The sequence below is a fragment of the Pteronotus mesoamericanus genome, unplaced genomic scaffold (assembly GCF_021234165.1).
Source record: "Pteronotus mesoamericanus isolate MK-2021 breed Mesoamerican mustached bat unplaced genomic scaffold, CSHL_Meso_final scaffold_408, whole genome shotgun sequence".
Taxonomy (NCBI): domain Eukaryota; kingdom Metazoa; phylum Chordata; class Mammalia; order Chiroptera; family Mormoopidae; genus Pteronotus; species Pteronotus mesoamericanus.
This window is the reverse complement of record NW_026555315.1, coordinates 6,079,307-6,107,014: the sequence shown is the minus strand read 5'-3', so window position 1 is coordinate 6,107,014 and position 27,708 is coordinate 6,079,307. Positions and strand designations below refer to the sequence as shown.

The 27,708-nt window shown below is 40.1% G+C and overlaps 1 protein-coding gene across 1 annotated transcript in view; it reads right to left on the bottom strand.

Moving 5' to 3' along the window:
• The window catches only part of TAF15 (TATA-box binding protein associated factor 15), a 30,881-nt gene extending 13,178 nt beyond the window's left edge, over nt 1-17,703 (bottom strand). The window contains exons 1-7 of the mRNA XM_054593163.1: nt 17,599-17,703; nt 11,058-11,097; nt 9,597-9,645; nt 9,425-9,509; nt 9,239-9,341; nt 5,602-5,795; nt 4,270-4,390 (exon numbers count right to left, since the gene is read on the bottom strand). Coding sequence (XP_054449138.1) covers nt 4,270-4,390; nt 5,602-5,795; nt 9,239-9,341; nt 9,425-9,509; nt 9,597-9,645; nt 11,058-11,097; nt 17,599-17,605 — 599 coding nt within the window. The 5' untranslated portion in view covers nt 17,606-17,703. The remainder of the gene's footprint in view (nt 1-4,269; nt 4,391-5,601; nt 5,796-9,238; nt 9,342-9,424; nt 9,510-9,596; nt 9,646-11,057; nt 11,098-17,598) is intronic.
• Nucleotides 17,704-27,708: the final 10,005 nt, after the last annotated feature.

Sequence of the window (27,708 nt, the reverse complement as noted above, 5' to 3'; positions counted from 1 at the left end):
CTTTATTAGAAAATTTCATATTTATTAGTTATATTAAAATTCCTTATTAGGAAATTTATTATAGTAAATATAGTAAATAAACCTCAAGTAGTACTCACTATTAAACAGTTAACAAAAGATGGGCCTATGATTAAGAATCTTTCTTTCAAAACTGCAGTCAAGTTACAGGTCCCTTTTTCACATACTAAGTTAAGGCCTCACTAGCAAATTAAGACATGAACATACGTGCACATCTACGAATCAAGATGCTGCCATAATAAATGTTTTCCTCCCAGAAACGGAAGCAAACTTGTACAATACAGAAATCCTGAAGTAAGAACATTTTAGGGGGAAGTAGTAGAGAGGTATTTACTACAGCGGAGACGTAAGCATTCTCAAATTTATAGCTGAGTGACCCCTGCAAAAGAAAACCAACTAAATATTCTTGACCCAACTGCATAAATGGTGGTCCCAGGTTAAAAACCACAGAGACCAGTCTACCCTAGGGTAGAGCTGAGGGGTCTTTCGCTGTTACATATTTACAAAAGACAGATTTAATTTCAGATGCTTATCAAGAGGAAAAAAAGTTCTTTGACAGCATCTCTATTCCCAACCTTTAATTTAAAAAAAATTTAAATATATTTATGCAAGGACTAAAACTGCCAAGTAGTAAAAGAACAATGCAGGAATCTATTACCAGAAAATTCAGTACCTAGAAAGAAAAAGGGACTTGGCTAAAATTGAAAAAGATTAGTTTAAAAAATAAAACTGTGCTGTGCTTGAGTACTAGTAAATCCAAAATACGATTTTGGAGGGTACAAAGAACACTAACATCGATTCCAACTAGAAATGATTCAATAGATTTAATTACCATTCTCAAGGTAGCTGTATTTATGTTTCATCTCCTCCCATGTCTTATACGTGTGGTTAAAAAGGCTTTCTGGATTCAACATTTATCAATATTTCAAGAGGCCAAAAGTCTATCACTCTAGAGCTACACTGTTAAATACATTATTCACTAGTCATGTGTGGCTGTTGACCATTTGAAATGTGGATAGTCTAAATTAAGATGTCCTCTAGCCCTGGCTGGTATGGCTCAGTGAAGTGAATGCTGGCCTGTGAACCACAAGGTCACTGGTTCAAGTCCCAGTCAGGGCACATGCCTGGCCTGTGGGCTAGGTCCCCAGTAAGGAATACAAGAGGCAGCCACACATTGATATTTCCCACTCTTTCTCCCTCCCTTCCCCCTCTCTAAAAATAAATAAATAAAAATCTTCTTTAAAAAAAAGAATATTAATTTTTTAAAAAAGAATGTATGCTATTTTTATACTGATTCCTTGATTAGTGTATTGGATATAGTAAATAAAATATACTATTAAAACTAATTTCACCTTTTTCATCTGACTACTAGAAAATTTAAAATAACACATGTTGCTTACATTTGTGATACACATTGTATTTCTATTGAGCAGCACTCTTCTAGTCGATCACCAGAACATACGCACATTTTTAAGGGAGCTCATCAAAAACTTTTAAGAAAACATTCCAAATTCAACATAACTTCTTTTAGGCTTGAGATATTAAAGCCTGAAACAGTTATTTAACTTAATGACATACTACTGATAAACAGTTATCTATAAAGTTCTGGTAATTTTGCAATGCATTCATCATAACATTAATGTTAAAAACAGAATTTATGGTCTTAAACTTCTAGTCCACTAAGAGGTCAGTGATCAATTTTAAATGACAATTAGAAATTCAATCTTTTTTGCTGCAACTGCTTTTTTCAAAGAAAAACACTGTTGCCTATAATCCCTATAGCCTTCACATTTCTCTTCCATATTCTGGAAACTGACGGTTCCCTTTTCACCTGAACTCTTCCTGCAGGCAAGCACTCATACAACCTGAGTCTCAGTGTCCCGTCTTTTACCACATCCGACCCTCACCCCCTTCTTCTTCAAATAAAATACCACCTAATGTCAGACATTCTTCACACGGCCCCAAAAGGATCAAATTTTCAACCTTGCTATTTTTAAGTAAAATGAATACAAACACAAATGCGAGTGTTAATGAAGACTAACAAAAAAATGCTTGGGTCTTCTGGTACATAAACGTAAAACCATTTGTGAAAAAGATCCTAAAACTGGGCATTTTTATTTGATTTCAAAACATTTTACCCCTATAAATGAGCTTTAAGAAGCACTTCTTTGTGACACATGAAAAGTATATGAACTTCAAACTTCAGTTACCCATAAATGAAGTTTTGTTAGAATATAACCATTTTTATTCATTTATGTCCTGTCTATGGCTGCTTTGATGCTTCAATACAAGGGCAGAGTTGAGTAGTTGCAACAGAAGCTGTTGGACTTGCAAAATCTAAATTATTTACTATGTGACCTCTCCCATAAAAAGCTTGCCAACCCAATACAGAGAGCAATTATCATAATCAATACGGGTTTCCACTTATCAGCTGAGGAGAGCTGTCTGGGGTAGACAGCAATTGGGCAAGACCTGCCCCCCCATTCCTACCCCAACATGAACCAGATTGGCATTCTGACCTAATTGATATACAGTGGGCTCCTGCACATGATTTTATGTAAAGAGGTTCTAAGGCTAACTTAAAATATACAAAAATCAAAAATTTAGTTCATGATTCAGTATATGGACCAAAACTTATATTGAAATATGTTGCCACAGAGGTTACAAAAGAGCTTAAAAATAGGACTCCCAGGTTGGTTATGGTATGGATCTTCACTCCTTTATCAGGAAGATCATTCAAAATCCTTTCAACTCTCTGATACTAAGACGAGTCATTTCTCAAAGATGAAAATATATCCTTCCACCATTCAGATATGGTCATAGTTTAATAGATAATCTATAGGACATAATTATAACTTCCTTATCAAGGAAATTAAACCTATGATGTACTATAAAATGTAGAGCATTCCAAGGCAGCCAATTACCCAAAACTTACTAATTGTAAAATTAAATATACCTATTCGTTATCTTGTTTGGGATTCTGTTTGAGGCGGGACGGAGGCTCTTAGGTAAGCACCATGTCACTTTATATTGTTCATTTATATACACATGATGGAAAACTGTTCTCTTTGATATTGAAGAGGCACACAATATACTTATTTTACCTCGGTACACCAATTTTGGCTACCAATAAAGGCTTTTAATATATAAGTCTTATGAAAGTTTATCAATTATGTTTAGACTCTAGTTTTGCCATAGTATCAAAGCAATGTACACTAAACATAGACATGTACAAGTCAGTGAGATCCAATTCCTGGCCCACTTGAAGAAACAGCACTGTTGTACGTAATGGACTCTGTGTTTCTCAGGTCACCGCAGGGGGCAGACACTCACCTCAGTCCCTAAAGAGAAAGGGTGAACTGGTGCTGATATAGTGAGTGTCAGTTAACAGGCCACTGACAATTTCAATTTCCATAGAACACAAATTATCTTTTAAGCCTGTGTATTTTACACACAAATTTGCACCTACAAACCTCATCTGAGGACAATAAATGACAACTACTTTTTCATTTGTTTTTAGGGTCAAAGAGCTAAATTTACAGGTAAATTTAAAAGTAATTTTAAAACCAGCTTTCATAACGCATGCCATAGTAAATACCAAACCTGATAATATTAGCAATGGAGACAGAAAAGCTGTATTAAAAAATCATTCCTTTTCCACAGCTTAGGCTTGACAAAATACACAATGGTATGTGATTTTGTCCTTATTATTTCAGTATTTATTTACTTAAGAAGAGGGACAAAATAGTTTGGTTATGTTAAATCTTTCTCTTCGCCAATCACACCTCTGTGCTGTTGCCTCCTATTATTTTCCCTTCCCAAGGGGATTCAAGATTAAGAAAAAGCCTCTCTGCCCTCCATTCTAAAATTAACTTACCTTTTATTTTTTCAAACAAAACATTTGGATTTCCCAGAGTCATCTTTTAAAGAAGTTTAGATTCTAAAGCTCTGGCAGGAAAAACATAGTTAAGTGGTTTAACCACCAACATAGAAGGGGACTTTCCTCCACTGATGTTTAATGTACATCATATAAACTGCTGACATAAATGTATTCCGAGGTAATTTATGTAACATCTTAAGACTGAAAATAAATTTTGACTTTCTGCCCTCTTCTCTACAACATTATCTTTTTAAAGCCTCTTAACTACATTAGATGGTGGAAGTAAACTAGCTAAGCAACAACCAAAAAATAAAAGAAAAAAAAAAAAAGACAGAGAGAAGAAAAGTAGACATTTATACCTAAAAACTTACCTTGATCCTGTCATAGGACCTCTTCCATCCTTGTCATATCCCCCACGCCCTCTACCTCCTCCCTGTGACCCGCCATATCCTCTATTATCTTCTCCATACCTACTCACATCACGACGGTCATCTATGAAAAAGAAAATAATATGTACATACATAAATAACCATTGTGATTTCTGACACAGACTTTCCATAACAACCTTAAATGGCTCTTTAGGCTCACATTACATCCTTTGGAAAACATGTGCACAGTTAAATTCCATTTAACTGGAATTAAATGTGTTTGGGAAGCCCTGGCTGGGTAGCTCAGCTGCTTAGAGCATTGCCCCAGTATGCCAAGGCTGTGAGTTCTAGCCTTGGTCATGGCACATACACAAAGCAATCAGTGAGGGCAAAGATAAATGAAACAACAAATCCACTGTTTCTCTCTTCCTTTCTCTCTCTCTAAAAGTCAATAAATAAAATAATAATAAAATATTTCCTTGAACAACCAATATTTGAAAAAATATGTTTGGGAATTATATTTGTCAAATTCCACTCTGCTAAAGTCAGACAGCAAAATGGTGATGGTGATGTAGAACAGTTTGAGTTGAAGTACAACTTTAGGTACAGGACCCTAAAAAATTAGATAAAAAGCATAACCCAAATCTGAGAAGTATTATTCTTTACCTCAAAAATATTTAAATGCAAATTAAACATGGATAAGAAATAACTGATTTTCAAACTGAGAGGTAGTGTATATATTCACTGAAAAAAGATATTCAATGAATGAGCTTCTATTTTTATTCATTCACTTATTGATTCATTCAATTATTCAACAAATGCCTATTGAGCACTTACTATGAACCAAGCCCTATATTATGCAATGAAGGTATAAAACTGAGTAAGACAGGACCTTTGCCCTTTCCTGGCAAGGACAGATTCCTAGACATCAGTGGTATATACAAAGTGCTGTAGGAAAACAAAAGGAAGGAATGACTGGTCCTTCTTAGATGTGGTTAGAGAACACTAATACAGAATTATAATTTCCCCAAATCAAGTATACCACCACTACCAAAAGAACTAGTAGCAAAGCATTTGCCAAAAGATCAAAGTTGTCTAAGTCAACAAAGGAAATTCATTTATCAGCCATCAAAAAAAAATGTGACCATTTGGGAGTCTCCAAGAAGTTCAGAAACAGAAATCGAATAAATGAGTTTTGATAACCAGGAGACCTTATGTTCAAGGTCACTCCAAATTTTTATAGTTGAAATCCTATTTGGGTCTTTCAATCCAAAACTCAATACACAAGTAATTCTGTAAGTGGCGGGGCAGGGGTAAGGGGTCAGTATCTCTTACCTTGTGTGTGGTGGCTGTAATTTTCCCTTTGTGAATGGTAGGACTGCTGGTTTTGATTATAGGAATCATGCTGCTGATCGTAATTTGACTGCTCATCATAAGAACCTTGATGTTGATCATAGCCTGACTGCTGGTCATACGAATTCTGTTGACCATAGTTGGACTGGTCATATGAAGGCGCTCTTCCACCTTGGCTAAACAGAAATCAAGAATTTGAGAGATTTTATAGAAGGATTATGTTCACTGTAGCACGTTGACTGAGACTGATATAAAAGGCCTGACCAGCTAGACATCAACCATATTTACTACAATTTTCAAGTGGGAATTATTTAGTTCTTTTACCTATAAAGTATCATTAGCAACAATGGAATGACCTTCAAACAACAATTTCACTATCCTTAAGGAGGTGCCACATTATGAGAAAAAACCACGTGCACCTTTGAAAATATCAGTGAAGTAAAACAAAAACAAAAACACTATGGTTTTTCCATCTCCTTGATTTATAAAATTAAAGGTGTCACAAAGTACAATAAAATATTTGATTCTTTAACAAACATGCCACAAGTACTGAGTCCTTTTAATAGTTACATTGCTTAATTTAAAGGCTATCTCATAATACAGGGTCCAGCACAAATAACACCCCTTCTTTATTACAGAATCGTAAGCATGTAACTCTGTAACAACAGTATCACACTCAAGCATGCCATCTCATATTTTAGGTGAAATGTTCAAAAATAAATCATTACACCCATATTGTTACCCTACCAACCATACTCAAGGAGGTATTACTTCTGCTGGACCCAGTATTTTAGATTCTACTTTCTTATAATTATCTTTAGAACCTACATTTTTTTTTGTTGTTATTTTATTTTATTAATTTATTTTTTCAAATACATTTGTCTCCGCCTTCCCCAATTTTTTTTAATTTAAAAAAATTAAAAATTAGAAGCATTCTTCTAATGAATTAGAAGCATTCAAAATTTTTCAAATACATTTGTCTCCGCCTTCCCCCTAATTTTTTTTAATTTAAAAAAATTAAAAATTAGAAGCATTCTTCTAATGAATTAGAAGCATTCAAAATGTCAACAGCTGCAACTTTTTTTGCAGTTACAGAGTGGTATTCAGTTAACAGAACAATTATTTCATACAAGCTGCATCAAAGACAACTGAAGATTAAAAAAACTGCCATCCCAAAGTATAACTAATTTCTGCTGTGCACCAACAAGAACCTGCTTTAAACTTCCATGCCAGTGTACAACCCCCATACTATACCAGGTAAGGTTAGTGGCTATTGAAAATACCACCAGGACAGAGCTAAAAACACATTCAGTAGCGTGTTAACTATACCAAAAAAAAAGACATTGCACAGTTTAAAAACAAATCTTACATTACCTTACATTTCATTTTCTTTCTTTAAAAGGAATGAGTTGTATACAGGGGAGTTAAATGCTTTATAGACAAGAAAAAAACTGCCCTAAAACCAACTTCATCATCATCGTCATCTTCCAGTACATTCTTTTAAATATCTTCAATGATGATAAATTTTAAAAAGGTATTCACTCAGATTTTTGGTCTGCTGAGTGCAAAAAAGGAATTTGCTTTGTAATGTCATTTTTTAATCTGAAAGCATAATTACCAAATAGTAAGATTCTTTTTTTTCTATCTCTAGCAATTCAGGGAAAAAAAATCCTAAGTATGTTCTGAGAAATATGACAATCAATTACCTGCTTTCAAGAATAGGAATGCTGAAAGGAACACTTAATTGGATTTGAGTTCTAATGTTTACTTTTTAAAAAGTTTTCATAACTTAATGGTCACATCTTATTCTGTATCAGATGATAACAATTCATTGTTTCCCAACTTCCTACCCAAAGCACATCACATCGATGGTCAGAGACCTAGAACTTCACTTAAAAATTGTTGTCAAACCAAATCTAACCCTTCTCTTTGGCCTACATTTGTCACACTTCCAAAAATGTTATCCTTATAAAAGGGTTCTCCTTAAATTTAAAACTCATCCTGGCTGGTGTGGCTCAGTGGACTGAGCACCAACCTGCAAATGGAAAAGTCACTGGTTTGATTTTCCATGAGGACACATGCCTGGGTTGCAGGCCAGGCCCCATTTGGGATGTGCAAGAGGAAACCAACTGACCTATCTCTCACACATTGCTCTTTCCCTCCCTCTCTTTCTCCCTCTCTCTGAAAGTAAATAAATAAAATCTTTAAGAAAAATTAAAAATAAAAAAATAAAACGACAGGGCTTTAAGAGTTCTTCCTTCTAATGTAACACTTTCTAGATATTATTCCCTACATTTGTACTCACTCTCTACTTTTCAAAGCACTCTCATATCTATCGGACTGATAATTGACCTCATAAATCTTTCCCTGTTGCTTTTATTTGAATTTCACTTAGAATAATTTTCTTTGCTGCAGAGAGAAATACTAGTGACTTTAGTTTTTCCTTCAATCTTGAGCTATAACTTGACAAGCTAGGTAATCTTAACTTTTCTTTACTTCTATAAAATTAGTTATTACTAATACTATATATCATAGTGGTGTTTAAGGATCAATTAAATTAGAATATGAAAAGCATTTCACAAAATGTAAAGCACAATAAAAAATAGTAAATTGCTATTATTAAAATTAGTAATAAGTGCAGGCTCCTTAAATCTGAAAGTTAAAAGAACTATGAAACCTATAAACTTGCTAGTAAATATTCACATATCTGTATTAGTAAATAAAATATATTTTAGGTTATCTGAAATATGTGGATGGGTTTTGGCATTTTTAAAATATTTTTGTCCCTGAAAAGGTAATACATTCAAATGGTTAAAAAAATAGAGCCCTGGCTGACATGCATTCAGTGGATTAAGTGCTGGCCTGTGAACCAAAAGGTCACCACTGGTTTGATTCCTGGTCAGGGCACATGTCTAGGTTGTAGGCCAGGTCCCCAGTAGGGAGCACAGGAGAGGCAACCAATTGTTTCTGCCACACATCCATGTTTCTGTCCCTTTCTTTATCCCTCCCTTCCCCTCTCTCTAAAAATAAATAAATAAAATCTTTAAAAAATAAAAAAAAATAAATTAAATAAAATAGAGCCTGGCTGGTGTGGCTCAGTGGATTGAACGTCAGCCTGCAAACCAAAAGGTCAACAGTTCAATCCCAGTCAGGGCACATGCCTGGGTTGCAGGCCAGATCCCCAGCTGGGGGTGTATAAGAGGCAGCTGACTGTTGTTTCTCTCACACATCAATGTTTCCCTTTTTTCCTCCCTCCCTCCCCGCTCTCTAAAAATAAGTAAAATCTTTTTCAAAAAATAAAATAGAAATAGAAATAGAAGCATTGAAAATGCTTTTATAGGTTTTTATTTAATCTCAAGTAGAAAGACTAAATTTTTCTTTTTAACATTTAAATCATGTGCACTCATTTATAGCTAAACAATAATTTTACAAATAACACACAAGTATCAAATGACAATGTCCACATTCTTCATAAAACAAAACTGTGAACTTCATACTCCATCAAAACTTTTCTGAAAAAAATATTTAAAGTTAGGAATTTGTTGGTGAAACCTGTTTAATACGTAAAGTATTCTTTCCACTGCCCAACACAATCTCAGTACTTTTACTGTTTCCTTACCCTCCTGATGATTCCGTGCTTTGCTGTCCCTGGTTATTATAGGATTGCTGGCCATATGAGCTCTGCTTTTGATTCTCATAACCACCGTAGGATTGTGAATAACCTAAAGATTGGATGGATATACCACTTAGAAAAAGTTCTGATATTTTAAATTTGAAAAGCAGCAAATTAACAAACCAGTCCAACCTGATTGGTTTTGTCCATAACTGGAGTAGCCGCCATAGTTCTGTCCATATGAGGAATCAGTAGTTTGCCCATAGCCAGAATAGCTCTGAAATTTAGGTAAATACAAGTTGCCATCACCTACTTAAGATAAAAGTAACTATTTGAAAAGAGCGCAATTTATATTTTAACCTACTTGTGTTTGTCCATAACCTTGACTGCCTTGATTTCCATAGGAAGGGTAACTGTAAAAAAAAAAAAAAAAAAAAAAAAAAAAGTACCACTTGAAAGAAATTTACTATCCTTTAACAGCTTAAAGAACCCTATCTTCATTTTCAACTTTCAACTCCAACACAAGCTTCTTTTCTAAGAAACTGTCAGTCTACCTGTCTCAAGTCAAAGTTGAAAGGGGATGACCAAAGATTGCTAAGAGGTAAATGAAGTCACTCCCAGACCATTTGGATGCCAAACACCAAAGGTTTTGCTTTGAAAATCTCCCACAAATAAACAAAACTTCATAAAAGCTAGAAAATCCCAAGAGAATTGCGCTTGGGGGTGGAGAAGGGGTGGATAATAAGACAGCAAGACCTATAACAAATATCTGATACAGAAAAATGATGAGTTTCAGTTAGTGCTTTAGTCAACTCAGCTCTATTTTGACGGATTAATTTCTTTCTACCATTTGCCTTAAATCTGCCTTTAACTTCCTAGAAAAGGCACAGGGTGATACTAAATGTTTAATTTTTGTGCCTCAGTGATTAGACTACCATAAAATGAAATTATTTTGTACTTCAGAGCACAGCATGCATATAGTTTGAGTGAACAAATGTAACTTCCTCAGATTTGAAGTGTCTTTAATTTTATAGCATGTAAGCTCAAACAAGTGAGAAACAAACTTTCTGAATATATGCCAAAGAAAATGAAAATCTTTTTCATCATTTTAGAGTTATCAAGTGCTAACAGAATTTAACTACAAAATCTATTTCACTGAATAAACATTTACTAGTTGTCTACTATGAGATTAGCACTATCCTGTAAGAATAAAAAAGTCAAATCAGTTTCCATGAACTGATACCTTGAGATGCTATTCTGAGTATCTCACAATGATCGGCAAAACATTTATAGTGGAAGCTGAAGGTTGAATTTCTGGTAAGCAAGAGAACCCTACTGCACATAAACATTCACATGAAAAGACTTTTTATTGTGAGCATGATAAGGAGCCTTTGAACAACGCTAAATGTTTCTATGATAGTGCTTCTAGAAAATTTGCTCTCGAAAAACAATATTAGCATATTATACACAATAAAAAAGTAGAATGCTTTTTCTAAGAACCTATTAATAGTTCAAATGCTTAAATCCTGTTAAACTGTTTCCTTTTAAAGTTTTTCCAAAGAAAACAATCTTTACAATACCTGTGAGATTTGTTTTAATCTCTAGGGGGCATCTATATTTAATGATTCAAACAGCCTTTTAAAAAAGGAAGAAACGTTTTACAGCACCTATTTATACAGGCTGACTCTTTCTGCTTGCCAAGCTAATACTTAACTCTTTTAAGACATACAGATACCAAATCTCAAGTGGGAAGGCCTGATTAAATTCATCCTCTTTTCTCAGTTCTACTCTTTCATGGTATTATTAAAACATATGCATACTTTACCTTTGCTGCTCACCCCCAGACTGACCGTAACTTCCAGAATCTAAAACACATAAAAAGAATTTTAAATCTGATTTAAAATTATGCTTCCCTGAAAGGCTGACTTTAGATCTTATAGATGAAATGTGATAAGAAAATGTCATAAAAAGTAACTACATAAAGAAAAACTAGGTTAAAAATACTGTACAAGGAGAAATCTGTACAAATAGTATCTGCTGTTTACAGTAACTATTTTTGAAAACAACTACTATACAAATGTGTCCTGATGGTCACAAGACATGAAGAACGGTGAAATAAACTGAGAAATCTATCACTTTAGCAAAAACCTCAAAAGCTCGAGCTATATTATCTTTAAATACAAAAAGACATGTTAAAACTAACCAGGACCAAAAAGGGGGAAGACACTCTGGCACGGAAAATCCCAGGATTACATTTACTTCCACATCCATCCCAGTCCAACATCTACACCATTCCCTTGTACTGCATTGCCTTGGCTGTGAGTAGCAACAAAAACCCCTGTGAAGACCTGATAAAAGCAGCTGTTAGTTACCTACAACTTCGCCAAGCTTTCAGGGTCTTAACCAATTGATACACCAACTCAGCAATACCTATTTCAAGCTTCCTTTTTGGCAAAGAAATCTACCAAGGCATGGAAGGCATGAACTGAGTAATACATGTCAAAAACAGTAAAACAAACAAACAAACAAAAACCCTCCCAATACATGTTATATCAAAAAACTTTTGAATAGGTTCTATCCTTTAGGCTTCTACTCGGTCAAATAAATGACCTAAATTTATTAGTGATGAATAAGAGTAATATTATACAATGTCTAACCTCTGTGCTGTACACTGGAACCTAATAAAAATAATGTATGTAAGTATAATTAAAATATAATTTTTTAAAAGAATTATTATATGAAATACTTTCAACTGCAAAAAAATGACTGAGCTCTGACCAATGTGGCTCAGTTGGTTGGGCATCGTCCTGCAAAGGGAAACCTTGCCAGTTGATTCCTGGTCAGGGCACATGCCTGGGTTTTGGGTTCAGTCCCTGGTGAGGGCACATAGGAGAGGCAACCAATCAATGTTTCTCTTGCATATCATTGTTTCTCTCCTTTTTCCCTTCCTTCCTCTCTAAAAATAAATCTTTAAAAAAAAAAGAAAGTACTCTTTTCTCAAACCACTGACCATTAGGATCGATCTCATGCAATCTGCAACAAAACCATTTATTATTGGACATTTCTGAAAACCAACCAAAAGTCAAGTCAAATCAGTGACTTTTTCATTCAATTCAATAAAGCTACAATATGAAGACATTACTGTACAAGTGGGTAACATCAAATCTGGCACTTTTCTGCAGTGGAGATCTCCACTCCAACTGAACAAGGTTATTTGTTTAAGTCCTTAATTATAAGAATATTGAATGCAATCCTGACAAACTACATCTATGAATGTGAAGGACATAAGGCTACCCGAGATGAAAAAGAAAAAACTGCATCACTGCCATGCCCGTGATAATAAAATGACTACAGATTTAGAGCTCACCAAATAAAAACATGAAAAGGGTGTAGAATATAACTGGACCAGAGATTAGATGCATGAGGGAAAAAATTAGCTTTAACCAAATCAGAAACTGAAAAGAATTATTGGGTGGTGGGAGGCAGGGATAAAGTGAATAAAACTTAAGATACCATGGAAATGCATGAAACTAGGTTAAACTATATCCAAAGGCATAAACATGAGTTCTTCCAGTGACAACAATGGAGTCCTAGATCTCAGTATGTATCCCTTTGGCTCAGGTAAAATGATAGAAGTACACCACATGTAAGTCATGTGACCCTGGCTCAAATCTAGTAGTCCTTAACTGTAACTCAGTCACTTCAGCCCTCTGAAATTATCAATCTTTGTTAGCTAGCTGACTTTAAAACTGCAAATATAGAAACAAACACATTCAGCAATGTCTAACCCTTAGTATACATACTTGAGAAAGTACAGATGTTTTATATTCATCAGAGAAAATCTACTTATAAATATTATTTAGGGCATTCCAAACTGCTCATTATGAGTTCCTGACACTTGAGTCTTGTGTCTGGACCTATGAATTATTTAGAAGTGCTTTTGTTTCCAAGTGCTTAGAGTTTTGATTCTTTGCTCTTGTCTTCTAATTACATTCTATTGCGGCCAAAAATGGTATTTTCTGTATTATTCCTGGTATTTGTTAAGATTTGCTGAGGTTTTTTCTTTTCCCCCTTGGTATTTGCTTGCACAAAAGTCCCCTATATGCTTTAAAAGTATTGCATATTTTGTCATATTATGCTTATTAGTTCTATCCTTCACATTCTTACTGTTTGGTCTACCCAATCTATTAATTACACAGAGGTGCATGTTAAAAAAACACCGTATGACTATACATTTGGTTTGGGGAGGGGGGTTGCTTGCTTTATTTTGAGGCTATAATTCATGTTACGCACATAAAGGACAGATTTATATCTTCCTGGTTAATTTCCATTCAACACTGATTATATAAAAACTATAATTTAAGATGCCCACACTTTATTCTAACTGGTAACATAATCTTCCTTTTGGTTGTTTTCCAAGTTAATCTTTTTCAATCTCTATACTTTCAACACTTATTTTAGGCATATCACTTCTGAACAGCATATATCTAGATTTTTCCCCATGTGAAAATCTTTTGTCTTAAAATTGTTTCTGTACTTTTACCATTGTTACTTTTTTATTGATTTCTACCCAATACTTGACTTTCTACTTATCGGGGTTGGTTTTATTATCCCCTTTACACTCCCTTCCTGTCTTCCAGTAGATTTTAACTTTTTCCTTTTACTGCTTTGGAAGTGACACATTCCATTTGTTCTTTTAGTAAGTCACCATCCATAATTTAATTATGTTCAATATTTAACATGCATTCTTGACAAAGGTCAAAATGACTGTCAACCTCTACTAGAATCTTAGAAACAATGCCAGTCACGGCTTTCACCTATTATTTTGCTTCACTTTTTACCCCATCCTGTTGCTTCCACTTTTTTTTTTTTTAAATCCTCACCTGAGGATGTTTTTTTGATATGAAAGGGGAGAGAGACATTGGTAAGTTAACAGCAACCTAGGTACATGCCCTTACCAGGAATCAAACCCGCAACCTTTCAGTGTACAGGACCATGCTTCAATCCAGCCACTGGCCAGGGGGCTTCCACATTTTTTAAAACTCTGAGTATAATCATTTTCATCTTCAATAATTTGCTTTTCACTTACTGTGTTTGCTTCCTCCTACACAGTTTTTGTTTTGCATTATATTCCTTCATTCCTGGTTACTTTTTATTAGTTCAGCAAAGACCTGAAAGTGCAGTCTTAGTCTTATTAGGTAAAAATAAACTTATTAGGGTTATTTTTCCTCTTAATCCCAAGGATCATTTATTTTCCAGTTTCCTAAAACTTCTAAGTCTATCAATCTTACCAATTCCCTCTGGTAAATTTGGTATTGGTATTTCAACCTTCAGTTTCAGATCAATGTATGTAGCTATAAATGAACCTTTATGTGTTTGAAACTGCTTGATCCTAAAAAATTCACTATTTTGTAAAATCATCAATCATCTATTAATTCTTCCATTTTCTCCTCAAACTTTTATCAAGTGTATGACAGAACTTCTCAATCTACTTGCCATGCTTCTTAACCTTTCATTTTTCATCTCTACATCTTTCTGAATTGAATTCTAGGTAAATTATATCACATCTATCTTCCACTTCACTATTTCTTCTTGCTAAGTCTATCTACAATTCAACCTGATCCATTTTTTCCCATTTCTAGAGGTTGTCCTTGGTACTTTTTCAAATTTATGTGTGGCTTTTCATATCCTGGTCTTCGGGTTGATTCCTCCTTTTAGATTTTGAACATATAATATTCATTTTCAGATTATCTATTAGGGGGTTCTAATCCTATTTGTCACTCTCATTTTGAATTGTTTTCTAGAGTTCTGCAGTTTTTTTATTGTGAATTGATCTTTTCCAAGGCATGTATTTTTCATGTAAGATTCCTTGTGACCGAGTGTGTGAAATTTCCTCCAGAAAAGTTTTCATTTGTTTCTACCAGGAACCTCAAGGTTATTAACAACCCAGAACTAATTTTTATGTTCATGTCTTGGTTTAAGGTTGCTGGACCCCCATTATTAGCCTAAATGTACACCCAAATTGTATAAAGTACAGGTTCCAGTTTACAAATTCTCAGAAGTTTTTTTCACTAAGGGTCCAGGCTTCCTTGTTCTCTCTTATGCAAGTTCAAGTTTTTTCTAGATCATTCTTTTACTGAACGTAGTTCTTCAAACATCCAAGCCTTTTGTAGCATTATGTAAGGGTCTTAGTTCCCACTACCTAGCTCTAATGGTCTCAAGGCTTCAGCTCCTGTCCTTCGTTTCAGTTACTGAGGCAATAAAATCGTTTTTAAATGATGAGTCCTAACTCTCCTCTCCAGGTCAACCACCAAGTTAGTTCTGTGCCTACCATAACAACTTTTACTTCATTCCTAGCAGCTGGGGCTCTCCTTTTTTTTTAAGTTCTTACATTTTTAGGTGTTTATAGAGGATTTTCAAGTTATCTTGGTTTGCCAATGAGAGGATCTTGCCTTTGTAATTTTTATACGTATAATTGATATTCAATTTATAATTTTAACTTTAAATGTGTCAGATAATTCACGTCTGTAAACAGTATTTGAGTGTCTGAGAGCCTGACAGTACTTGTAATTTTGATTTATTGATTACATAAGTGCTTACATTTTATTAGGTTTTATAAGTCTGCCCTGTCAGGCATCTGGTGTGGTTGACTCAATTTAATTGATTAAACTTACACATGTAGTTTGGAATGTTTAAAGGACTTAACTAAACTTAATGTCATTAGTTGTTTAGGGGGAGTTTACTGTTAATTTTATTTTTCCACAGCAGCTACCTACTCCTATAAAATTAAGCCATCATTTTATACCAACATTATGTTAAAAATCAAGACAGGCCAAGTTTTTTAATGAGCAGTGTACCCACTGAAAGCTGGTAACTTTCTCCACGACGATTGGGAGACCTTTTTTTTAACCATGAATGAGTTATACACCCTCATAAGGGTGTACTTCGTATGTATTTCTGCGTAGTTTTACCAGACTCCATCCCAAATTATGCATCTGGAAACTTATGTACCAATATCTACTTTAGGGTAAGAAATTATGTTGTTTGAACAAGGATTACATAGAAACTGAAAGGAAAAAAAAGACGCCCCCTTCCCCAAAAGTAAGTATTTCGGCCACCTAATGTCAATGTTCACCTAACGAATGTTTTTCATTCTCCTGTCCAACCACTCTCACTGATTTGATTTCTTCTTAGCCTACTGCTTCCTTTTTGTCACATTTCCATCCTTCTGTAAGACTGGATTAAGAAGGGCGGGGGATAAAATACCAACAGGTTCTCCCTTTAAAAAAAAGAAATGTTAAAAGGCTCTGTCACCAGTCGTTTTCATCCCAACCATATGGCTTTAAAGAAATGTTCTTCTTTTGCACCTGAAAAGTCGTACCTAACTCTCAGCAAGTGGACAGCTGCGTCTTCGCAGCCTGTGATGCACCGACAGAGGACCTTGGTGGTCAGCTAGGACTGCTAAATCAAAGGAACACCCACGTTCCAGACTTTATATTCTCCGTTAGCAGGATCTAAACCGGCGGTCCTAAAGAGACCAAGGCCTTTTCTCCACACGACCGGGGGGCGGGGGCGCGACTTTTATCCATTTAAGTGTTTCGTGGAAGACTGCCTCTTTCTTTGATCTTTGTTTTAAGGTAAATGACACATGTACCTACAGGAGCCTGTCGAGAATAGAAAAGGCTGGCTTTCAAGTTCTTGCAGGAGATTTCAAAAAACTGAACAGGGGAGAAGAATGACAAAGAAGGTTGAAAAGGAAGCTGAATTTTATACAAACACCCCCAACTGGAATTCGGCTCGTTACGACAGAGGGAATGACGAGAAGCAGAATTTCGTGGAAGGCAACGTCCTTTTGAAAGCACTCCCAGGGCGTCAGGGCCCCCACCTGATGAATGGGTGAGTCAGAAGGCCCAGCTCCACTTCCTGGATGGGGAAACTGAGGTACGAGGCGGAGAGATGACTGGCCCGAGGCCCCGCTGAAAGATCTGAGGCGGAGCGGAGAATCAGAAGCCCCGATTCTCAGGCTGATGCTTTTAATCACGGCTCCCCCCGCCCCTGGGATGGCGTAGACGGCCTCCGCCCCTCAATTCACACACCCTCCCCCGAGAACAGCACGTCGCCTCAGGTTCCAAGGACAGAGCCAAAAGACAGGCCCCCGAAGCACTCCCGCCGAGATTTGCAGACGGAGAGCGTTGGGAGCGTGCGTCCCTTCAGTCCAACATGGCGGCGGCCGCGTCCGCGCCCCCACCCCCAGCCTCCCTCAGGGCCGGAGGCTTCTCCTCGGGGCCCTCCGGTGGGCGGGAGATGGCCCAACCACGCAAGGCCCCTTCTCGCCGCTGCCGCTGCTCGCTGAGGAAATCACCTACCCGACATGACTAACGGCCGCGGCGCGGAGCCCCCACAGCCCGCCGAGAACAAGGAATACGAGAAACAGGCGGCGCGGCGGCCGATGAGGTACTGAGGGCGGAGCGGCGGGCTGAGCCCGACTGCGGGGCCTCGGCAGCCAATCAGAGGACAGTGGGCGGTACCATAGCGTCACGGCAGGAGGGGTGGTTCTGTGCTAGTAACAGGCTTCGAACCCTGAGGACTTGGGAATCCCTGTCTGTCCTCCCCTCCGCGAACGGTACCATTATTGAGAGGGAATTGAGAAGAGAAAGTACCAATGTCGATCAGGGTGGGAGAGGAAGCTGAGACTGCTCGCTCTATCCTAACTACAGCCCTATTTCCTACTGTATCGGGTCTGATGGAATTTGAGGTTAGGAAGAAAAAGAGGAGAGGCCCTATAAACACGGACTATGTGGTTAGAAATGGCCTTTCTTCCCCTAAAATTTCTAATGGTATGTCCTAGTTCGCCCCGCTTGGGCTGCAGAGAGCTCGAGCCGCTTGGGGGCGTTGGGAATCGACGAACTCGGAGACGCAAAGTCGTGACGAGCTCAGGTGCCTGATCGCCTCCCGGTTTGTCATACCTAGCTTGTCAAGTAAAAAATAGACTACAAGGTAACACTGGAACAAACGTGTGCGTTAAAACGAAATCACACACAGACCGGACTCAGGATGCGGCGTAGAGCTTTCGTTTTCAGTGCTATCACAATATCTAATTGTCAGGCACCTCACATCATCTCATTCAATTCTCCCAACAGGTTGGTGAAATGTTATCCCCATGTTAAAAGGAGAAGGCAGAATTTGCTGGCGCTAGGTCACACAGCAAGTAAATGGCCAACGTGGAATTCGAATCCTAGTAACCAGATACCGCCGTCTGCGGGTTTAACCATTAGACCGGGAACTAGAACTCTGGAGTGTGAGACGAAACTGCCCGCGGAGAGAGCACGCAAGGACATTTTCTCCCGGGGGCAAGGCGACGTCTGAGGCAAACCATTGGTGGTGAGCAGAAGTTGAGAAGTTGAACAAGTGGGGGAAAGTGCTTTGGACTAGTTGCAAAACAAGTAATTCAATATGTTTGGAGTTTACCAGTGAGGGGAGAATGGTAGGAGATGAGGCCAGAAACGTAGCTGACACCATGTACAGTAGAGAAGAGTCTGCGCTTTACCCGGAAGGCAGAGGGAGCCCCTCACTGGAGGAGTTTTAAAGATCAGATTTTCATTTTTGGGCTGCAGTACGGAAAATGTATAGAGATGAAAGGTGCCTAAAAGCAGGAAGACCAATTAGCTAGCCAGTGCAATCGTTCTGGTGAGAGTGGACTCAGGTTGTGTCTGGGGAGATGGAGGTAAGTGAAGAGATAGCTGAGAGAGACTGGGCAAGACCTGGTGACCGATTTGTGTGGGAGAGTCTGGCAGAGAGAAAGAAGTCGGGGGTGAATTCTGGGTTTCTGTCTTAGACAAGTGGACAGATGGTGGAGTCTTCCACCGTGATAAGGAATAGGAAGAGGAGGAACAGGTTCCGTGGAGGTGGAACAGTACCTTCAGAATGAATGCCTTCAGGTCAGAAAAAAGGCATGAGGTCATCTCTGTTCATTATACCAGCACTAATTGTGCCTTAAACTCTGGATGTAGTGGGTCCCAGAGCTCTCTAGACAGGTCCAAACAAGCAAGGCTAGGGGACTAGGAATTCTTGCATGACTAAAACAATTTAGCTGTTCAGCTTAGATACTGGGGAAGGCCACCCAGAGGAGGAGATGGGCATGCTCAAGAAATAGCATGAGGGAATTGGGTTATGGGGGGAGGGGGGAGGAAAGACTTCTAGATTGTTCGTTTTAATTTTTTTAGAACTGGGGGTTTTTTAAAGGACAGTAATACAGAAAGCATTGCTCATCATCAGTTCCCTAAGTTTGTACCACCACTTATCAGTTCATTTATTTATTCATTCATGCATGCACGGATTCTTCACTCAACTGTCATCTCCTGATGTCTACTAGGTGTCAGGTCCTGGAAGGCCCTGGACATAGAAAAATAAGAAGCACCACGGCTGCTCCCCTTCAGGAACTGCAATCTCACAAACAGGGACAGTACAGACCTGTGATTTCAATCAACTACTAAATGTGCTCAAATTGGAGGATGAGAAAAGCACTTGGAAAACACAGAGAAGGAGCATCTAGCCGACATGAAGGGTGGAGAGGGTATTAAGGGAGGCTCCCTGCAGGAGATACTTCCTAAACTGAGCTTTGAAGAAAGAACAGGAATTCACCAAGGGGATGTATATCAGGAAAAGCACGTTCCAAACAGAAAGGGCTATATTTGCAAAGACTAAGAGAGAGCATGTTATGGGAATTGCAAGTGGGTTAGTCTGGCTGGTCCGTGGAGTTGCAGGGGTGGGGAGTGATGCTAAATGAAGTGAAAGAAGTAGGCAGAAGCCTCAGCTTGAAGAGCCTTATGTGCCTTGCGGAGGAGTTTGGATATTACATTTAAAACAATGGGGAACTTCTCATTAATCTAATCCAAGAAATGACATTTAGTTTTCTATATCCATTATCTCGTTTAATCTTCAGGATGCCCTGTGAAATATAGGTATTGCTGTTGCCCACATTTGTAGATGAGAATACTGAAGGTAAAATTCCTTACCAAGTTTACACAGCCAATCAAGGACAGAAGCAGAGCTCAAACCCAGGTGCTTGGACCAAGCCCAGTGTTCTTTTTACAGTAACCCTGGTCTCCCAAACTTGAAACAGCAAACTCCTCCCAGGTCTGCCCAGGGCCTCTTTCCCAGGGCCTGCTCTACCACAAAAGGACCCGTAGATTGAGCCCTGTGTGCTCTCCTGCTTCCAGGTTTTTCCCTGGCGATGATTATCTACAACAGAGTTTACCCAACCACCCTGCACACTATAAGATCCTGCTCCCTCCACTACCCCGGCCTCAGTCTGCATACTTATGGAAGACAGCAGGTCCATTTTACGCATCCACTTTAGCAGAATGTATCTGGGAATGTCTTGGTACTGGGCCTGTTTGCCCTGGTCTACTCCTTGGGCCCTCCCATGGGGCACTGACCCCTGCAGGCTGCGTTCCAGTGTCAGATATTCCTTCAGGCCGCACCTTCCAACTAGAATCGGCCAATGGGAGTCCTCTTGCGGAAGTAGATGGTAGAAGAAAGAAAGAATCTAGGATTGTTTCTCCCTTTCCCTCTCTGGAAGGGGGTGGGGTGGGGTCTCAGGCAACCCTATCTTCTCCAGAATTCCAGTTTCCATCCTTGGCTCTGGCTCCCATGCTCCAGAAACCCCACTCCTCCCTTCACATCTCCTGTCTGTGGCTGGCAGAGACATCTATTGTGGAGGAAGGAAGGAAGGAAGAAAGGAAGGAAGGAAGGAAGGAAGGAAGGAAGGAAGGAAGGAAGGGAGGGAGGGAGGGAGGGAGGGAGGGAGGGAGGGAGAGGGAAGGACAAAATAGTCACTTTTGCTAAACCATGGCACCAAACCAAAATTTAATAACAAATCTAACTGCAATTTCAGCCTCTCCCAGGAGTGGAATTTTAAACCAATCAGCTTGGAATTTCCTGATCTACACTAGTGAGGTAATCTGCCTGATAAGCCCCCTGCCTTCCTCTAGGGCAGCAATTTTCAACCAGTGTGAAGCAAGGATTTTTAAAACATGCAGTACCTGACTGCCATATTTTGCCGTGTATAATGCACACCCACATTTTTGTGTGCATTATACACACCGTGGTGTGTAATCATTATCCCCATGTATAATGCACATCCTTATTTTTCCCTCAAAATTTTGGGCTAAAAAGCACACATTATACATGGCAAAATATGGCATTTAGTCAGGGGCATGACGTTTTTTTCCTTCGATTGTCAAATTAAAGAAATGACAACAGCCACCACAATAGCCATCCAGTGTGAATGAGTGAAAATTATACCTAATTTTTTGATGTCGCAGAATTTTAGTAATTAGTGTGCCATGAGATGAAAAAGGTTGAGAATCACTGCCCTAAGTGAAGGTGTCTTTGCCTGAAACAATTTGCTCTTAACTCAGCCCCACCTTCTTCCTATACAAGCCTTCTATGCTGTGGAACTCATCCGAGCACCCTTCTGGCGACTCATGAATTGCTTAATAAAGCCAACTAGATCTTCAGGTTTACTCAGTTCAATTTTGTTATTTAACACTAATAATCATTTCTGAGTTGCCTTCTTTCCCTGTTTCACTTCTCAAGCCTCCCACCACCGGTGTTAGGGCCTTGTAGGACGCACTCAGGACTGTGAATTGACTGAGAATGAGAAGGGAAACCATTAGAGGGAGCCATTTAGCAGAGGCCTTGCAGGAACTGATCTATTTCACCAGGATTGCTCTGGCTGCTGTCTTGAGGATGGGCTCTAGGGGGCAAAAGAGGAAGCAGGGAGAAGGACTGGTAACCGCTCCCAGCGGAGTGAAAGCCAGACCTCAGTGATTTTTGCCTCTCTTATGAAAGCCTATGGAATTCCCAGCTGTACCACATAATTCAAGTCTTGACTACCTGATTAGAGGCCGATTTGTTCTCTAGTTGGGTTGGGTAATTCATCTCTGAACCCCTCAGTACTTCACACAGTGCCTGAAATAGTAAGCATTAAAAAAAAAAAGAAAAATCTTGTATTTAATGAATGAGTAAATGGGAGGTGGGGCGTGGAGGGGGTGGAATGGCATGACTTGTCTTTCTCACTTGTCTGTAATCTCCTCAAGCTCAAAGACCTTACCTAGTACTTTCCTAGTCTCCCAAGTGTTTGGTGAGTGTTTGCTGAAAAATGACAGCCTGCTCTGTGCCAGGTGCCACAGGGAGTAGTAGCCAACGCCCCCATCCCACCTCCACCCCCTCGGAGGTGCCCCTCCCTGCTCCTCCAGCCTTCCTAGAGAGCAAGCCTCCCACGAAGATTAGCCTGAGGCTCCACTTTGGAAGGGGAAGGCTCCTTGTAAATGACCAGGCTACCTCATCCTCGGGACAGTGGCAGGCACTTCCTGTTTGGGGTGGAAAGGAAGCAGACAGTTTCCTGTCAGCAGGTCTTTTGAGCAAAGCAGTGGATTCCGAGCAGGTCCTGGCCCAGCCTTTGAGGCCACATGCCTGGCGGTGAGAGAGCCTTTATGTGGAAGGGAAGTGGGGCACAGTGCCAGATTGGCCAGGCTTTTATTTTATTGTACTCCTTGCAAGTCCCCTGAGTCCTGATGTGAGTAAAAAACAAACCAGAAGAGGCTGACACCCTGCAAACCATAATGAGGATTAGAGGAGATGGGACTGATCTTAGCCAAAGAGCTCTGCCTGGTGAGGAGATGCTCGTGGGAATGTCCTCGTATATGCTGTCTGGATACAAGCGCACTCGAGTATGAACCCATGTGAAGAATACATATGTGCATGCTTGTTTCTGTGCACCCAATACCCAGCACTTGGTAGGATTTAACATTTATTAATTGCCCAGCTTGCTCCCTATAGCAAACCAAGGTCCCATTTTAAGATGGCAGAAACTCAGAGAGATCACCCATATTTTGCTGTGTATAACGCGCACCTTTTTGCCCAATTTTTTGGGGGATGATAAAGATGCGCACTATACATGGGTGTAATGATTACATACCATGGGTATAATAATCCTGTGCATAGTGCACACAAAACGTGGGTGTGAGTCATACAAGGCAAAATATGGCAGTTGACTTGCAAGTTTCAACAGAGTGTGAAAAAGCCGAGATTCAAACCCAGATCTGTCTTTCTGCAAATGTCTTGATGTTCCAACCTCATATGAAGATGTGCACGTGTATATAAGTACAGGGAGGTAGATAGATAGGTAGGGATACTTGCGAATGTGACCCAGACTGATGAAATCACATCCATGTGTGCTGGAGAAGGGAAAGTTCTGTTTCAGAGGCAGAAGTGATGGCTAGAAAGTCAGGAATCACAGCTAATAATGCAGAGATTATGGTCAATAAAGAATCCAAAGAATCACAGCAAAACTCCTCAAAACTCTGGGGAAAGCCTCCTTTCAGCTCTCCCAAGCTAATCTCGTGGCCTTATCTTTTTATTCCTATTATTATGGTTTTCAGAGGTTGAGCATTCTGTTAGTGCCTTTCTCTGGAGCCCAGAATTCGTTCTGATAAAATCTGCTTTGTGTTCTGCACACTTCCTGGGGAGGAGGAAGGGGCAGAGACAAAGCTGATTGTTTCTCGTGTTATGAAGAGAGAAACTGAGGCCCAGAGGGGCCTTGTCCAGGTCCACACGTCCTGCCTGATTCGAAAGGTCCTGGTCAGGAAAACGACTCATTGGCCAACTGTCATCTTCTGTCAGAGAAGAAGGAATGGCCCAGGCAGCTGCCAGCCTGGGCAGGCAACATGTCCAAGCCCTGGCTTGAATTCCACAAGTCCTGTCCACCTAGGGAAGGCTGAGGGGCACAGGGGATCTGAACCAAGCCCAGCGCAGGGAGAGGGAGGGAAGGGAAGCAGCCGTCTTTGAAGAGGAGGCGTGGAGAGGACTGCCGGCCTAGCTGCATCAGGAACCTGCACAGCCAAGATAGAGAGAAGGGAGGAGAGAGCGAGATACTTGAGAACCTAGGACTGTCTTCCTCCTGATCATTGATATCTAGTACTTAGTGATTAGGTAGGTTTGGAGTAGGGTTCTGGAAGCTGAATTTTTAATATGTGCCTCTGAGTGATTCAATGCAGGTGATCCAGGAATCACATTTTATAAATTTGACTTGAGGCAAGATAGTGTAGTGCTTACAGGCAGAAGATCTGATCCAGGTTTGAACCCTGACTCCTTTAATAGATTTTTGGCTTTGGAGAAGTGATAATCTCTCTGTGCTTCAGTTTCCTCATCTTTAAGATAAGGATGCTTATGAATAGTAGCTGCAAAGATTCAATGACATGATCTGTGTAAAGCACATAGCACATACATGGCTCATGTTAATTTCTCAACAAGTGTATACCATTATTATTTTGTTTCAACTCCTCATTCCCGTCCCCACCCCCTCTCCCACCAGAGGAAGAAACGATGGTATTGGATTGATACGGCAATTTGTCACCGCAGTATTGTTCCAGATGTGGGTGATCTTTGGACTGTGCTTTGAGAATCCCTGCTCCAAAGCCATCCTCCTTCCATCACTCTTCCGATACCCTGGCTGTGGACTGAGCTTCCTCCAGTAAACCACCCTGCCTTTCTCGTCTGCCTTTCCTCCTGGATCCCTCTCACATGGCAAGCTGCCTTCCTTCTCCACCCCATCAGAAGTTACTTGGTTCATCATGTGTCCTGGATGATAAAACCAAACAGCAAGTTGATTGCGAAGCTGCATAGACCCCTGGATTCCAGAAGATCACAGAATTCGTTGCTCTGGGGTTTTGAGTGAACTTCAGAGGCAGAAGGGAACAGAAACCTCTGCTACCCAGGTTCTAACCACGGACATACGCTGTCTTCCCGGGAAACAGAGACAGTCTGTGCAAAGGCCTGGTTGAAGCCCATGGTGAGTGTGTGGGCGAAGGAAAGGCTGTTCTGCACAAAGCCTTGCAGGCACCTCCAAGTCTCGATGTCATTGCCAAGTGACCATAAGCAGAGGTGGGATGGGGAGACGTAAGGATGGGGTGAAGTAATCCAACCAAAGACACAAAAGGAAAGCGAGCAAGGCAACTTTCAAACAGAGTAGTGGTGCTTGAGGTCCAGAGACCAGGGTTCACCTGGGATGCAAAGAAAGGCAGGGGGAGCTCTCTGAGTGGCTGAGCCTATCTTCTCCCAGTCACTCAGCCTCCAGAGAACCACTGTTTCCTGCCTTCCACTCTCCTACCAGTGCAGTGGAAACAGAGAATCCCTGGGATGTGCTAGGGGAAGGAATGTTGAAATTCTTCCTGAAGAAAAAAATTGGCAAATCTAGGTGTAACTCCAGCTTGGCCCACAGCGTCCTTACCGGCTGGTACTCCTCAGGACTCTCTGCCCCAAACCAGAGTTGTATCTGGCCTGTCAAAATCCACTTATTGGCCCTGACCAATGTGGCTCAGTTGAGTGACATCCCACAAAGTGAAAGGTTGCTCGTTCAATTCCTGGTCAGGGCACATGCTTAGGTTGCTGGTTCAGTATCTTCTCCCAAGTTGGGGTGTATACGATAGGCAACTGATGTTTCTCTCCCCTTCTCCTTCCCTTCCCCTCTCTAATAAATAAGTAAACTTGGAAAATCCACCTGTTGGTCAAAGGTGCCATATACCATGTCACACCTGCAACCTTCTGACATACCCCAACGCACACATACAGGTTAGGTTGCCAGATAAAATGGAGGACACCAAGTTAAACTTGAATCTCAGATTAATAATGAATAATTTTTCAGTTTGTGTATGTCCCAAATACTGCATTGGTAATACTTTTTGCTAAAAAAATGACTCGTCGTTAATCTGATACTCAGGTTTAACTGGACATCCTTTATTTTTATTTGTTAAATCTGGCAACCTTACCGGACTGCCCTTCAGACTCTCCCTCCTGCAGGCTGACTGACCACAGGACCTCTCTCGAACCTGTAGCTGTGTCCAGTCTGTTCTGGCCTCAGCTGAGAACCTTCGCTATAGTCTAGCTCGCTAGACTGAAAGCTCTCTGAAAGTATGGCTTAGGCCTTGTCCACAGCCTCTGGGGCTCCATTCCAGCCAAGGGCTCTCTCTACAGATGTGCACAAGAGCACCCCTGGAGAAGAGAACGGGGAAAGAAGTCCATACTCCACTCTGCGCCCCCAGTGGATGGCACAGCGACGCCTAGGAAAGGAGCCTTTTTCTCATTGGTCTGCCAGAGGAGCGTCTAATTGGTTCTCCCACATGAGTACCCCATTTTCATTGGTTGATTGGGAGGTGGGTGGGGCCTTTCCAATTACCCCGCCCACTAGGGCCCCTGATTCCAGACAGGCTGTATAATCAAAGAGGAGGCTTTTAAAAATTCCTCCCCCATCCCTGACCGGTGTGGCTCAGATGGCGTCCTGCAAAGTAGAAAGTTTCCAGTTAGAGTCCCAGTCAGGGCACATGCCTGGATCTCAGATTTGGTTGGGATGCGTAGGAGAGGCAACCAATCCATGTTTCTCTCCCTGTCCCTTCCTTCCCCTCTCTCTAAAATCAATCAATCAATAAATACTTTTTAAAATTTCTCCACCACGGTAGCACCTTTTTCGAAATAACAAAACCACTCTGTATTAACAATCCAAGGCCCTAAATCTTAGGATAAAAACACTTCATTATTTTGTTTAGCACTTTATAGATTCCAAATGATTTACATAGGTCAAATTTTCTAATCCACACAATTTCTAGAGGTAGGTATCACTGAGCCCTTTGCATTTTACAGATTAGCACACTGACACCACAAGAGAGGCACTAACCTGCTTTCAGTTACTAAGGCAAATAATGAAAACAGGTTACTTTTGCTCAGTGTGAGTTTCACGTGAATCATTTCACTCCTCCTTCACTAGGATTCTGTGGGATCCATAAAGGCGGACGCTTGATACTCATTTTCTCTTTTAACCTTCATGCAACTCCAGGAACTAAATATCATTTGCTCTCATTTTGTTTATGAGGAAACTGACACTCAGAGTAGCTAAGTCCTTTGCCAAAGGTCACAATGCTTGCAGGCTGCCATTTATTAAACACGTACTTCCTTATGTCAGGCACGGTGCTGAGTTACTTACAGGCATTATTCTTTCGTTAAATGCTCCCTACGATGATATGATACTGGTATTATTATCCCCAGGTAGTGATGAGAAAAATCGGTTCAGAGAGGCTGGTTGACTCGCCCGGGACCACACAGCCAGCAGGCAGTTGAAGCAGGATTGTACACGGCTAGCAAAAAAAGCAGATCGGAACTCCGATTCTGCAGACGCCGGCCCAGGACTCCCCTCTCACCCTCCAGGTTCTTCCTTGCAGCCTGGCTGAAACAATCAATGACCCTCAGGTAGGCCAGGACCCCTCTTACAGAGGTCGTAGGTGGCTATAACGGCCAGGAGAAGCCTCCTTCCCCGCACCCCACCCCACTCCGCTCTCCCCAGCGAGATCCGGATCGACTCGAGGTGGCGGGCACCGGGCGAGGCCGCACAGCCAGCGGAAAAGGCTCCGGGACCGCCGCGC